Here is a 16199-nt window from a genome sequence, read left to right on the forward strand (position 1 = left end):
TGGAGTCCCTGCACATTTCAAGAATTTAGTATGCACTGATGCACAAAATCCCGAATATGTAAATTGAGTGAAGCTGCACCAAAAAACAAACCCCCGTTTTCCTTTTTCTATTTTCAGCATGTCTACAGTATGAATCAGTCAACACCAGAAATACCATCCGTTTTGCCTTGTGCTGTGTTTTGAGTGAAATGGCCAACTGTTTGTTTCTCTTGTTGCACCTTGTGCCAAACACACTGCACTGTGTTATGAAAACAGCAACAGAAAAACACACGTCAAAGTGATCCTCGTGCTGCCTTGAAATCCGGGCGGTTGGTGGTCGAAACAAGAATGCTTTACCACATCACATCAAAAGTGTCTCCGCGTGTGAGACGAAACAGAAACTGGTGCTTTCTTACTGCAGACTTTGGCGTGACATTGACGACCGCTGCAGAGAAATAATATTGAAATGTAATAAAACTGTGGTGTCAGAGTCAGAGGAAAGCACAACATTGGAGAAAGTATCACGGAACTTTTTCTTGTTTCTTAATAATTAATAATCTCTCTCATCCTGATGGAAATCAGTCGTTTGGGGTAAAGGAAGAACGGGCTTATTGCGCTTTTGCGGCTCAGCATGGCTCAACTCTATTGTTTTTCAAGCGAGCGGAACCGTGACACAAAATGTGACGTCAACGCACTGCTGGCCACTGATTGGTCAGAGTGTCGGCACTGGAGGAGTCGTGAGCACGACGTCCGACACGAGAACCAAACCGAACAATGCCAATCTAGACTTTAACAGTGGAGTCTACTGCCACCGTATTCTCGAAAGCTGGCGATCGCGAGCGGCGAGTCGCATCACGACCCCTTCCGCCGTATTTCCGTAGTCTGTGCTCCGGTCAAGCAGGAAGTACTGATTGAATGATTCAGTTACACCAAAAACAACTGCTTTACAAATCACTAGTTTCTGTGTGTCGCGCATTAAATGATGTAATGGCAGTTTCATGACTCCCCTCCACGTTGACGGTGTACTGGAAAACAACACCAAACCGAGTCGTGCCATTAGTCTAAAACTGTTAAATAATCTAACTGTAAAATGTGTCACTCTTGATGTGAGAAATGGGAGGGTCTCCATTGTTCCCACACTATTTTTCTCTCTCTCTCGCTGCTGTGTGTAACTATCACCTACAGCTCAGACAGAAACAACAGCCCTGTTTCTTTACCTGTCAGAACATTGGAGTTGTTTTCTTCCATTAGTAAGATCAATTGTGTTATTTTGTGACTTTTACCATTTGAGGCAGCAGCAGACAGTGAGCAAGTGTGTCCTGTGAGCTAAAAGAGCCATTTCTGTTAATGGACACTGGTGCTCGGGAGTGAGTAGTTCACAGAGTGACACAAAGTGTACTATGCCGGCGACAAACATTACACTGTACACTTGAGCTGGCATGATTCCTATTAGGTGAGTTGTAGTTGAAGGCGTAGTATGTCATTTTTGTTGCTAGGGGGGGGGAGGGGGGGCTCTGAGTCATAATAATAAAACAGATCGAGTTTGACATCGGGAAGCATGCATAGTATCGGGGGAATTGTCTTCATCAACGCTTTTTTCAAAACTGTCAAACAATCTCCAAACACAAGACAAGCTGGTGATATTGTTTTCCTGAAGTGTCGTATTCGCTGTCTACACGGAAGCGTGAGGCCAGCGTTCTGAGATTTTCTGAGAATTAAAAATTTCAAGTCACCTAAAATGTCGTTTGCGTGTGGATTGAACGCCTCACCGGCTACAGTTTTTTTTATCTTATCCGTAGAAGGCAACCAAAATTAAAACGAAAGAGTGTTGGAACTGTTTTAGTCATGTAAGATTATTACTCATGCTACAAACTTTATTTTTTGAGTGGGGAAAATCCACACTTGGCACCTGGATGTAACACACTTACCCACTTCTGTGTCGGTGGTATCGCTGTATATTCCATCAAAACCAGTCATTGAAAACTCAATGCCTGACTACTTTTTTATTTAGATGCATCATCAAGTAATTATTAAATAATTCTCCCACTCAGGCATTTTTGTTCTGTTTTTCATTGTTGGGAAACTGTAGCATTTGATTGTCTACCTAATACAAAAGACTCATTTATTGTATGCAGTCTTTTTATTCTACAGCTCTGTTCTGTGCCACACGTGTATCAGTGTCTATCTGCCTTAATGCTGGTGTTTGGAGATAGTTGTAGTGTCAGATCTTCCTCGGTATAAATGATAGAGCAGGACAGATGCCAGGGCCGTGTTCTTCGTCTCGCTTCTGATTCTGAAACGTGCCAAATCCCTCACAGAGGCTGGAATATACCAACTTGTTTGGTTCGGGGTAGAGGAGGCAGCCTCAGGCAAACGTGGGGTCTGTGGCACACTGTGCAAGGAGATCTGTGAAGAGTCTCCAGATGCATCCATTAAAAATGATTATGATTTATTGGGCGTATGTCTTCTATTATTTATTTTATACAAGAAGAAGTTTTAGTACAAGAAATAACAAATTAATTTGTTCATTTTCTACCATCTATCCTTCGAGGGTGATGGGAGGCGGGGTACACTGGACATGCCGGCAGCCTACAAAGTAGACAGTGAAAGTACCGTTTCTCACATTTTGATAATCTGAAGAAGGCCTGAGCAATTTATTATCAAATTATTATAAGGAAAAATACATTTGTTATCTTGTGTTGGGTCCTGACTGAGAAATAAAAAATGACATCCTCTGTCCCGAGGAGAATCGCTGTGACAGCGAGTGCAGAAAGTCAAGGCTCACTTTTTTGAGTCAGTGAGAAGCTGAGTGAGAGCCTGGAATTTAAATTATGGTATAGTATATAGATCATATTTTAATATAGAGTATATATCCCCCCCCCAAAGCTTAGAAGCAATGGGGGAACACTTTACAGTATTTCTGTAGCAATTACAGAGTAATAGCTTGGTAATAAGACATTTGAATGAATTAATTTTGTCTTAATGATATGGCTATTATCAAAATATTTTTATATAAATGCATTACACTATTGTAAGCTGATAGTAATTGTCAATACTAAGATATTACCTTAGTAATAACACGATATTACGGGAACATTATGAATAGAAATAAGATGCTATAACCATAATATTACCATATATATATATATAACTGGATATCGTGATGTTGAGCAAACACTGGCTCTCGGATTTAAAAGCACCGGAAAGTAAGTGACCTAACCTGTGCCACGGAACCAGAGACTGACAGTGGAGAGAACTGTCGTTGTAACATATTCAAGTCCATACTTAAATGCTGTCGTGCAAGACGATGCCTGAAACTGTATCCTGACACTGAATGTGAAATGCACCATGGGAGAGAGAGAGAGATTGAGACATACCAACTTATAGCACAGAAAACCAATCCTTAATCCATTTCTCTACATCATGTTGCCCGTCTGAAATCATAATTGTGAATATTTCTCCTGAAAGTCAGTGTGAAGATAATCTTTCAAACCAAAGTCTGTATTTTGCTTCCTTGCTTTCCGGGCAACATTTTGGCTGCTGTGTACAGTGTAGTGCAGCGGCACTTATTTCCTTATCCCTTTGCAATTTCTAAGCCATTTGATAAACCGCAGGCAGACAAAGCTCAGCGGGATATTCCATGTAATCATTGCTACCAAGATTTTAACCTCCCTTCAGGAGAACGCCCCACAATGATAAACTTCTTAGAATGATTTCAGGGAGCTGTATCGAGTCTTTGCATGCTCTGAATCAGAGGTTTGGGTTTGCCTTTGAGATCCAAAGACAAAGTGAAGCAGTTGCGGTTAAATGCAGATTCTATCTTTGCGTTCGTTGACCTATCACAGAAGACAACTTTATTTTTGCCCCAGTTGAAATGCTGTAAGAGATGGAAATGAGTGATAGAACTCGGGAGATCGCTGAAGGACAGAGTGAAAGAAGAGGAGAGGAAGGTTGGGTGGAGGTGGGATATCTGTGCCTGTGACTTCAGCTGAAAGCATGATACCCTGATGGAGAGATAAGGGAACGAGGGGGATCAGAGAGAAAGAGGACACTGGGAGTGGAGAGAATGATGGGAGAAAACGGATACGGCGGCACTTGTCCAGCGGAGGAGAGGATAGCAGCTCGGGCAGATTTAGAGATAAAAAAAATAAAGATTGAGGGAAAGTGTATGAATGCAGGGTGGGTAGAGGAAGTATGCATATCTATTCCTGTTGACACTCTGTCAAAGACTATCTCCAGTGTTGTGTATTTTGATCCTGCATGATACAATCAGCCAGGCATGAATTCAGGACAAAGAAAGAAAGGTGGGGACCGCGGAGGGGAAAGGCGAGATGCCTCAGCGTCTCTGACACAAACTGTTAGTTAAAGGTGATATATTTTAACTATGTAAGCGGTGACCTTTAGCATTTCAATTCAAAACACTGGCGAGAGTGGGCTGCCACCCACAGAAAGATCATGTGTGTTCATACTGTGTTTTATTTTTATAAACTTTGGACCTGGTTTGGTTCATTTTCATATCTCAGCAACAGGCGATCGAAAGTGAAAGTTTACAGCAGGGGTGTCAAACTCATTTTTGTTCAGGGGCCACATACAGCACAATTTGATCTCAAGGGGGCCGGACCAGTAAAAATAGCAAAATAATTGAATAATAACCTATGAACAACAAGAACTCCTTTGTTTTTTCTACTTTGTTTTACATTTAATGAAGGATAATTTTACAAAACATGAAATTTCTTAAGAAATATAAGTGCAATTTCAACAATATCATGCCTAAATTTACTATTTACACAGCACACTGGATCTATAAATGCACAAACATTTAGTCACAGGTATCTGGAGCATTTGACATTACGTTTAGATTAGTGTGAAATTTTAACAAATTCATCCTGTGGGCCGGATTGGACCCTCTGGCGGGCCGGTTCTGGCCCCCGGGCCGTATGTTTGACACCCCTGGTTTACAGCATCTGTCTTCAACTTCCTGTCCGTTAACGTCCGTATTTCAAGGCAGACCCTTGTTTTTCTTCCCCTGGCCGAGATGTTTTTGAGAGGGGTCGTAGGGCTTTTTTCGCTTGTTGTAACAGTCAGCGTTCTGACACACAGCAGTAACATGTTTCCTTAATCTCTGATGACAAATCAAGGTCATTTTATGACTTTGCAATTGTATATAAAGCACCTAAAAAGGGCCACACGGTTGGTGTAGTGGTTAGCACTCTTGCCTTTGCAGCAAGACGACCCGGGTCTGAGCCCCGGTTGGAACAAGGGTCTTTCTGCATGGAGTTTGCATGTTCCCCGGGTTCTCCGCCTTCTTCCCACAGTACAAAGACATGTAGATTTGGAAATTAGATAAATTAGACATGTGAGTGAGAGAGTGGATGGTTGTTTGTCTCCATGTGACCCTGCGATGGACTGGCGAACTGTCCAGGGTTTACCCCGCCTATCGCCCTATGTCAGCTGAGATTGGCAAAGCACCCCCCTGCAACCCTCATGTGGAGGATAAAGCGGTAGAAAATGGATGGATAGCACCTTAAAAGAAAAAGAAAAGAGAACATTAAATGAAGTGGCTCACATAATGAAAACTACTATGCAAACACATTCTCTTAATAAGCAAGCAGTTTTTGGATAAACATAAACAAGGTGGCTGGGGGAATGACACAAATAAGGATTCACAGCATTTAGTGGCTGAATTATCATGTTTTTCCTCTTTTTTTATGCATGGAGTGATGTGTCCCTTTGGTTCCAGGATTAAGTATGACACACACAGCTGGGACCAGACTGAAGATGTTGCTGGGAGCGTGTTCCGCTTGTCTTGCAGGGTACGTCTCGGTCTGGCCCTCAGCCAGTCCTCACAGCCCCCACATGCTGAGCTGCATGCCGCAGTGTCACTTCGCACAACCGTTTCCCAAAAGCTGGATGCACATCAGACAGACAATCTCTTAAAGCAGCGTCCGTCCACCTCAAACCACAAGCCCACTCCATGTCACGTACGTTTTTTTTTTTTTAGCGGCCTCACAAGAATCTCCCGTCGCTGCTGTGACGTGGAGAACAGCAGGGGCATCCGGGGGCCCGCTTGAGCTGAGCTGGACAAGTGGAGTTCTGCCAAGCTGCTTCGATCAGGGGCTTTACTTGTAGCTGCCACTGCCTGGCTCTCTCGGGGGCCTTTTCATAGACTCAGTCAAGGTGAAACAATGGCCCAAAGCTGGGAGAAATCACACCACAGGCCCTGTGCCAGACAGACCAAAAACAAGAAAGAGAAGAGAAGAAAAAAAAGAGAAAGATGTGGAATGATAAGTGAGCATCGGCATTGATAAATCTCTCCCCGGCTCTTTTACAGAGGCTACATCGGAGACATTAAAGGACATCATTGAAATGGCAAGTGGAAATGGCTCCACCTTGAGGTGCTGTTGCTGGGCATTTTGTCAGGAATCACTGGCACAAAACTAAAGAGGAAGCAGAAAGGGAAAGACACAAAGAAAATAAACCAGTTGCTGGAGACATGCACATGCTGAGTGTGTATATGAATTCAGGGAGGTGGCCACGTGTCATAAGTTCTCCAACACAGAATCACAGAGTCTCATTTCAAGCTTCTTGGAAAAGGGAATACGCTCCTTAATCTCAGCTTGATGTTGGAGAAACTGGGAGTCTCTCAGTAGAAAACTCCCTATTTGAAACTGATTTGAACCTATAAGGTGTCTTTGGGAGTGTGCTACAAGTAAAATGTATTATTATTATTATCGTTATTTACAGTATAGCCAACCTTTAGTGTGGGAGAGTATTTATTACCATCTACTGTATTATGCTTTTGAGTTTAGATACATGTGTATATGCTCCTGTTATTATACACTGATATAGGATAGCATCATTTTTTAGTTTTCTTGTCTTGTTGTTAAGGTCATAAACATTCTTACCGTGTGCTATAAAAACACTTTTGCAGTTTGAAGTGAATTTACATACCGTAGAGCTGCAGCTCACAGCATCCCGTGAGTTTGTCTGCTTTGAGCAGAGACTGTTGTTTATTCATTAGTTTGTTTGTTTCTCCCTTTCCATTCTTTTTCCCCCGCTGTCTCCATTCTTAATAATAATGATACAGAGGTCAGGCTGTGAAGGGTCAACGTGCCTAAACTCATCCCTCGGGGCTCTGTAGTGCGGTGAGCTGGTGTTATATTTCAGTGCCACCTTTGGCAAAGAAAATCCAATAAAACTCAGCACTGTGTCTATACAGTTTATTAACATGTATTTTTTTTTCTTAAACCATTGCAAAGATCAGTACATCATTGTCAACCCAGGCTTCAGTGGCAGATCATGAATTCATTCATTTTAAATGAATTATGAGAAATTGCGTGTCATTTGCATGACGGGGACAAATGTCTGCAGCAAAATTCGAATTCCATTTGTATCTGAATAATGTAGTCGTATTAATTTGTTTCCTGTACTGAGTTGAGCTCCAGTGACTCATTGACAGAGTCACGCGACGTACGATCCCTCATGAGATGAAGGCAGATTTGCCCCGTCACTAGAGTTCCCTCTTGTTTTCCTTTCCCTGTTGTATAACCTGTGTCACTCTCTCTTAATCAGGAAGGGTGAGGGTGAGTTTTTAGTTTGTCGCGATGGCACACATTTGTGTGTGTGTGTGTGTGTATGGCATAGTATCAGTCAGTTATTGCTGAGGATTACTGTGTCTCCAGAAAGCACTTCTGTTTTACATTCCTCCTTTGATAACCTTCCATTTTACATTATTAGTCTTCATTTAATCCTAGCCCATGTCTAAGCTGCTGTCTGCGGCGTATGGCATGATGGCAAAAGCCTGTGGAGAGACAACTCCTCTACAAGTGTGGCGCTGCGTAATTAAGCAATAAGCCACAAGAGGCTAAGCTTTACAGTGATTTCTGAACAGCTGCTGTGAGATGCGTAGTTAGGCACAACTTGTTAGCGGTTCTAAGAATCTGTGCAAAGGGCACAGTGTTGATTGACTCGCTTGCTTTGGGGAAATTGTGTACAAATATACGTATAAAGGTCTGTTCTGTCCTTTAAAATGAAAATGCTCATGGTGTCCCTGCATTCAAACTCTGCAAGAGCCATTAGAGCTATTTCTATTCTGTAATTTACCTTAATATAGTTAAGGAGGCAGCATACAGGCTAATGTCATTACTATTTCATTTCATCTCTCCGAAATTGAGCCTCGCGGTTTGCCGAACATTCTCCTGCACTTGTATCAGAGCCGTGTTCAATGATAAACACTATTACAACGTTCACGACCATCACTGCTGCGCATTAAAAGCTTTTAAATGCCAAAACATGGGATGGCTTGGAACACACTGTCACTGAGGTTACTGACTGCGATTGTATATAAAAAATGCATGAAGGCTAAATACAGTGGGAAGAAGCCAAGTATTGACCGACCTATTTATTACAAAGAATCAGACAGACTTAACTAACTAACTAACCTAAACTAACTTAACAAGAAAATGAAGTTTATTTGAAATGCGGTTGCATGATGCATCTGTAAGCCGGACACTGTGGAAATAACAGATTTTAACCACTTGACGAAAGAGTGGTTTATTATTAATCGATTACTAAATTAATCGATAACTATTTTGATAATCGAATAATCAGTTTTAAGCCTTTTTTCGTGATTAAAACGATATTTCCGATTGTTTAAGCTTCATAAATGTGAGTATTTTCTTCATTTCTTTGCTCATTTTTTTAAGGTTTTCTGATTAATCGAGCAAATATTCGACAGATTAATCGATTATGAAAATAATCGCTAGTTGCAGCTCTCCGACTACTCACTCCTCACACCAAAGTCCATAGAGAAAATGAGCGATTTTACTTCACAGTACATAGGAGCTGTTGATCCACTGCTGCCTTCATCAGTACGTTCATATCTTGTGACTTCTGTGTTTCAAATGCTTTGTTTTGATTGGCTGAAGTGACTCACACTAAAAATGCTCATTTTATCAACGGACTTCGATGTCGGAGAGTAAGTGGGTTTTGTGGTGTGGAAAAAAAATAGTGAACATATTCTTAGGATATCTTAACCAGATATGACTTAACCAGGCGCAGTTTTTATCAGGTTACCCTATTGTTATAATCTATTTTTAACCGGCTGGCATCAATGTTAAAAATTGAGAGCACATGTCTGCTTTCCAGATCCAGGCCCACAGAAATAGCAGCACACAGCAAATGCAGTGCTAATAATGTGTCAGCATACCTCACAAAACCCTACTCAAAAAATCCCGATCCAAACCCTTTGACTTTGGATGTTTTTGGCATTGTTCTTTGTTAAAAATGTATTTAAAATTCACCATTAAACATTCACTTTAATTCAGAGTTACTGGATGTACTTAGCTCTCAATTTCTGTTCAATAATTTTAAACTAAACAGTATTTCCAATGGTGTCTCCATTTTGCCAGCTAGAAACTTTTAGAAAAGTGTGAACACCGAGTGAACACAGAGCAAAGGATATGAATTTTTTAAATTCAAGTGTATAAATATGGATGTAACCAGAGGTCAAACACTAGGACTGCCCATCAGTCAGTCAGAAATAATAAAGCCTGGACGCAGGGAGCACGATGCTGGAGACGGATCATAACTCTGTATTCACATAACAAATCTGTCCAAGTTTGATGTCTGAAATTCAGGTTCCTTCCTTGTGAGATGTGCGATGTCACATACTTTGATGAAAGCTGCAATTTCCTAGAAACCCAATAAAGCCACTCCATTATATATTAATGGTTGGGGGCTGTCATCTTTTGTGCATAGTGTGGCATAATTGAAATACTGGGCTTTTAAATTCTCATCAGTTGTCTCTGAAAACGCTGGTCTCACGCCTGGCTCATTACGGGCTGCATCATTGACAGTGTACAGATACGAACAAATGACCTGCCTGACGTTAAACTCCCGAGTTCCGCTGCAGAAATGGACAATTTGATTGTCGTTGGTTTCCGATGCAGCGTTTAATTGCACTGTTTTGCAACCTGAAATTACAGTCCCTTCAAATGTTTTCAAGGGTGAAAAAGTAGCGCTCACGCTTTTTTTCCCCCTTAAAACAATTAGAGGCTGATGTGTCCCTCTTCTTAGTTAATGCTTCCACTGGAAAGCATTTAGTGTCACTTCTCTATTAATGGATTATGGTTGGATTCTGAAAAGAGGACGTAAAGGCTCACTAACCATTCCAATAGAGTGCAACCTCCATGTTATATTGCTGCCAGCCAGACTGGAGCATTAATGAGGCTTTGCTGCAAGACCACTAATGGTATGGATTATGTGAATATAGTGAGATCAGTGCTACAGTATGTATAACAGAACTATGTAGTTAAATAAGGTGGGTTTTTTTTTTGCTGCAGCATCTGCCTGCATCTCCTCCTGGCAAGTGGTCGATCTGTTTACTGCAGATCATTTGATCAGATTCAGATTTCGCTCATCATCATCGTCCCGATTGATCACGCCTGCATCTAATGAACGCTAATCTAAGCAATCAATCCCTCTTGTCTGCAGGGCTGAAGATCCGCGAAGTGATGATCAACGTGTCCCGTCAGCAAGTGGAGGACTTTCACGGCCCAGAGGATTACTGGTGCCTGTGTGTCGCCTGGAGTCACCTGGGAACCTCTAAAAGCCGCAAGGCGTCTGTCCGGATCGCTTGTAAGCCACTCTGTGTCCTTTTAATACCAGACTGACCTTACTATCCCTGCAAAGGTTACTCGTCTACCAACTGGTGATGTGATTTGTGGAAGAAGGCTGCTTTCTTTTTATGTTCATGTATGTTTGCATGAGAAGGAAAAGGTCACACTGGAAACACATCAGACTTTTAATGTGCAAGGTTTAGTTACTCATGCTCATGCTGTTGTGGTTGTTCTCTAATGCAGGCTGTTTATGCTCTTCCATAGACCTGAGGAAGAATTTCGAGCAGGACCCCCAAGGCACTGAGGTGCCTCTGAATGGCATGATTGTGTTGCACTGTCGTCCCCCAGAGGGAGTGCCTGTGGCTGAGGTGAGGGCTTCTTACACTTCAAACAAGTAACATTTTCTCCCGCGTTGCCTGGAGAGCCACAGTCGCCTGTCTGCTTCACTGACGGAATAAATCTGTTTTCATGACACACTGTTTTGCTCGCTCTCCAGCCGCTGTAAATCAAAGGCACACATGCACTTTCCTCCTCAGACTTGTATGTGCGACAAACACCATTTCACTCATTTATGCCCAACGTTAGATACAAGAACGAACAGAGACTTTTGTTGCGTCTATTCTATGTTTTATTTCATCCAAATGTGATGCAGATGGAACACAGAAAGTTGAGCAGTGTCGATCTACTTCAGTACTTTCCACGGCATTTTTGGCAGAAACATGCACGTAAATGTCCTCCATTATTTATGTGAGAGAATTCCAGTTTGGTGTTTCTGGTCAGTAGTTGTGTAGCTTGAAGCAGCAGCAGGACAACAACTTTGACAGATAATATCATGGTAATATCAAGCCACGCTGTGGCTAAAAGCTTTAAATTTAAAGATTTGAAGTGTTCCGAGTTGGTTATAGTTGTGCCTTTAAAACCAATTATTTTGGCAAATGTATTAATTCACTATTTCATTTTCTTCTTTTAACATCCTCATTGGTTATATGAGGCCACATCCGCATGTCGTCCTCCCGCCGCGTGATATTACACGACTGTGATCTATAATCACGAGTGTTTGCTCTGTTCCCAGAAACGCATTTGCATGGTTCAAACATCTAAACTCAAGCCACGTGACATGAAATCCATGTCTCTTTGCGTCGGTTGCGTTGTCAAAACATGTGCGTCACCTTTGTGTGCGCGGACCGATGGAGCGATCATTACACTGGCATCACTCCGCTCTTGGGTAAAATGATGCACAGCTATGATTTATTAAGATGTCATGAATTAATTTCACTCGGAGTATCAACCCTCCCTCCTCCTCTGTGTGTCTGAAAGACATACATTTTAATTTTTTACTATGAATATATAATGAGGCTCTCGTGGACAGTCTTTGATGTCGTGTGCCTTCATGTGGAGACGCGGAAGGAAAACACTATACAGTACAAAGCACGGGCATTTGAGGGCGTCGCATTTATTTAAAGGCACAGTCCGTAGTCTGCACTAAAACACAGTTCCGGACGTACTTCCGTTGATTGACAGGTCCTTAAATTCACTAGCTCATAAGTTATTAATGTATCGATGTAAAGTTTTCCAGACTTTGTCTTCTGATCAATCAGAATTATTGAAACGTGACTTTTTCCTTTTTTCTTTTTTGAAACACCCGGGATGTTCAAATCTCGTGGTAGTTAGCATTCACAGCTATTTTGGAAATGGTTATCACAATATTTTTACAATATTAGTCAGAACTTAAGAGTTCATTTAATCATGCATCATGACAGCTTTTATTTGTATTTACTTTACTTTTCTCGTGGTGTCTCGTGGAATTCTCTTGTTTTTACTTCTTTATGATAAGCACCTCCTGAGTTGAGTGTACTGTAAAATGAGTTTTGATATAATGCGTCACAACATCAGCTATTTGTTGCGTCATAAATGAAATTCACACACGGAGTGGACACACAGAGGTTTGAGTTTCTTTCTCTTTCTTTGTGTGAAAGAGTTGTGTTGTCCTGCAGAATCTAAAACAAAAGAAAATATACAGTAGACTGAATAAACAGACTAAAGAATGATAGTTTGCAGGAAAAGCATCCAAAGGTTAAAGGAGTTTCTCGGGCTGAGCGGTTGGATTTTATTTACTTGCCGTCTTTGTCACCTTCGACCACTCAAAATATGCTCCCCTTCACTAAGAAACACACTTAAACCTGAATAAACCCAATGCAAGCAAGAAGTGAACAAGAGCCCAGAGTCTGGCACAGCATCACTGGGGATGATACGCAAAGTCCACACGCTTACTACATAAATACAGGCTTCATTTGTTTTTTGGCAGGTATTACATGTCGTATAATCTCTTATGTTAATCCCTTAAAACTGAAAAGTGCATGAGAGGAGCTACTGTTCAACATCATCTTAAATTCAAGCCCAAAGTTTATTGGAAATATATTTATACCCCCCAAAAACTTAAGCTTTCTCAGAATTTGTGTTTTAATGAAATAATTGATGCCTTTAAGACTCTTTGCTCGATAGATGCTTCTATCTGTGTGTGTGTGTGTGTGTGTGTGTGAGAGAGAGAGAGATGAATGATTCAGCTCACACAAATGGAGCATCAGTGTACCACCAGGTTCCCTCATGCATTGTGGTCATCAAATAGGCAACTTCTCATGCATTCATTAATGTGACTCTGGCTAACAAACAGAATGGTAATAGTAAATAATGCAGAGACAAATCCAGTTCCCTCCAGTATGACTCTCACCGAGGGGAGAGAAAAAAAAAAGGACACAGTTGGAGATGGGAGTTGTACTTTTCTCTTTTCGTGACTTTAGGCACTGGTGGGAGGTTACATTTTTATTTTATTCTTTATTTATTTTTTTTATTTTTTTGGAACCAGCGCCGTGGAATTTGCCTCAGAGAGGAGGCTCAGCTACAGTTCTAGGGGAATTTAAGGAATTGAGGTCACGATGCGGCGCGATCTGTTGAACTCCATTCCGAGGCACATTTATTTTTGGTCGTGCCGTTTATTTGAGTCTTGCGTAGTGTTTTGCGATTTGCAACGCACCCCGGCTGGAAAATAAATAGTCGCGGTGTGGTGTTGACTAAATGCAAATGGTTAATTTGGGGCTACGGGTGTGACACCATGCAAATGAAATCACGTCCAACTTTACATGCTGTTAAAAGGCGTATTAACACAGTGCACCCGACTTCACGGCTTCAATTCCACTTGTGTTGCAGCTGTTGTGTTCTCGGAGAGGCAGCAGTTACAGTGAGGAGAGGAAAGAGCCTTATCCGTATCTCGCTGTAACTAAGCCACCCGGGAGTTTACTGGACTGCTGTGTAGGATGTTAATGAAAATCAGAGAGTGCCATATTATCTATCCCCAGAGTGATAGAAGCAATAATCTGTGCACATTGTAAGCCAGACTGCAGAGTAACACAGCTTAAGACTGCTCCACTTTATTGGGTTGGCACGTTGAGATGGCCAAATCCTCTCACACTCCACTTTTTCTTTTTCTTTTTCTTTTTCTTTTTCTTTTTTATCAAATGAGATTGCAGTTTAGAATATGCATTCTAATGTTAATGTTATAAGATGATCGGCTTTGACAAAAGGAGCAAAACTTTCTATTGAATAAGTCATTTTCATGTCTAAAAAAAAAGTGGGCATGCTGAAAATCCAAAACCACGAAGGGAGAAGGATCATGGCCATAATCATGAATTTATAATGAAAGCAGCTCGAAGGAAACAACTACACAGCCTTCAAAAATTAAAGCTCTTTTCAGACGTGACGTTTGAATTGGACGTGGGGGTTTGTATCTCTCACTTTGAGGATGATTTCATACGATATCTAGATAGACATAGCGTATGATATGATTCAGGGAAGATACTTTTTTATAGCTGAACTGAAAAAAGTCATTAGGATTTAGAATTAAAGTAATACAGGGCTACATTTTTTACCATAAAAAGAATGAATCATAATAATTGTACTTTTTTATGGACTGGAGATGTGATGAACGATCGCTCGATCGCTTCAACGGCGTCAGCATTTTTTCTTCTTTGGCTGTTTCTTCAGCCTCTTTTTGCCAACGAACCTGAAGCGGATACTTTCAGAAGAAGCCAAGAAACGAAAAAGAGAGTCTGTTTGAGCGGGAGACAACACGAGAGTTAACTTTGTGAAGCTTTTCAGTGGATGTGTGCTTCAAGACGCTCGCCGAGTTTGGATTCTTCCTTCTGGATCCTGTCGGGAATAACTACCTTGGCACGACAGAGGCGCTTTTACGATAGTGCATTTACACTCGTCCACTGTGGGGGGCGCTTGTGAGTCGAAAATCTAAAATAATGCCCTGTATTACTTCAGTGTATTTGTATCTTTTTGCAGGAAGAGTCATGCAGGAAGAAATGCTCACTCACCTTCTGTGAGCTTTTCCTACTGTATTCTCACACAGGCTTATTCAAACATTTTGACTATGGAGCTACATGAAAGGAAGGGTGGTTTTTTGCTCACTTAAACCCCCTGTGGACTGTCTCAGGACAATGTCCAGACTTGAGTGAATCTATAAAAACATCTTAACGGGTCGTTCTGATGTCTGAAAACACAACAAAAACACAGATGTGTTTGGAACTAAGGACGCTGTGGGGCCAAACAAGCAAAAACCTGGGAGCTCCTGAGATAGTCGTCTAAAGTTGCTGCAGCCTCACTGAATTAAGTCACAATTAAGTAAAAGAAGTCATCTAAACAAAGACTGTGGATAACAAGCGCCACTTTTCCCTCGCCCCAGCTTTGTTGTTCGATGCGTTTGTGGAGAGAAAAAGAAAACTGCTGTGTCTTTGATTATCCTGTTCTTCACCAAATGATTCAGTGGCTTTGTCGGGATGATGGAGGTTCAAAGCTTATTTCAGTGGACAAAGACCAGTTTGGCCTACTTCTCTGACAGGCTCGCCACAGTCGGAAAAGTTGAGGCGTTTTCATCTCGGTGCAATGAGAAAAACAGAACACGACGCCATGGCTGCGTGTCACAACATACGTGCATCGCATCAGATGCGCGTCTCCTTTGAAAAGAATGTATCTGTGCGTGTAAAAGACGCTGCTTTTGAATTCCCCCCAAGAGCCATAGCTGCCTCTAATTTCCACAGGATCTCGAGGGACGGAAAGAATCACAGGCAGGTCACAGTCGCGGTTTAAGCGTGAGCCTGACCACACATGGCTTTTAAATAAAACCATTACAATCTTTAAATCAATGCAATATCTGACCTTTGAGGTGACGAGCATGAAGGATTGTTCCGGCGGGGTCAGGTTTCTCATGCGTCTCTTGTGTCTGCTGCACTTTTAGGACGTGTGTTCCGTGTGCTTGAGTCACCGGAGCATTGAAAGACAGCTGTGAGTGAACAAGTGCAGCCTGATTAGATCCAGCTCCCAGAGAGACTTTTAAAAATGCATGTGCTCTGACCAGAGGGTTATTTTAATGACCTCCAGTTTGGGAGTCAATTGTAGGCGTTTTTTTGGGCCAGCCAGTTTACTTCAGTTAGCCACAACAACACTTTCCTGCACTCTTTCCGATCTACCTCAATGTAAATCATTTTATATTAATTTGATTAATTAATGATACTGTATATAAGTTAAAGTTAGTTTTTATTA

General features: G+C 41.5%; 1 protein-coding gene across 4 annotated transcripts in view; it reads left to right on the forward strand.

Annotated features, from left to right (window-relative positions):
- unc5da (unc-5 netrin receptor Da) overlaps nt 1-16199 on the forward strand; it is a 187958-nt gene that overhangs the window by 117274 nt on the left and 54485 nt on the right. For all 4 annotated transcript variants that reach the window (XM_044012557.1, XM_044012553.1, XM_044012554.1 and 1 more), the window contains exons 3-4: nt 10474-10617; nt 10863-10966. In XM_044012557.1, coding sequence (XP_043868492.1) covers nt 10474-10617; nt 10863-10966 — 248 coding nt within the window. The remainder of the gene's footprint in view (nt 1-10473; nt 10618-10862; nt 10967-16199) is intronic.

This window comes from Solea senegalensis, linkage group LG21 (genome assembly GCF_019176455.1).
Source record: "Solea senegalensis isolate Sse05_10M linkage group LG21, IFAPA_SoseM_1, whole genome shotgun sequence".
Taxonomy (NCBI): Eukaryota; Metazoa; Chordata; class Actinopteri; order Pleuronectiformes; family Soleidae; genus Solea; species Solea senegalensis.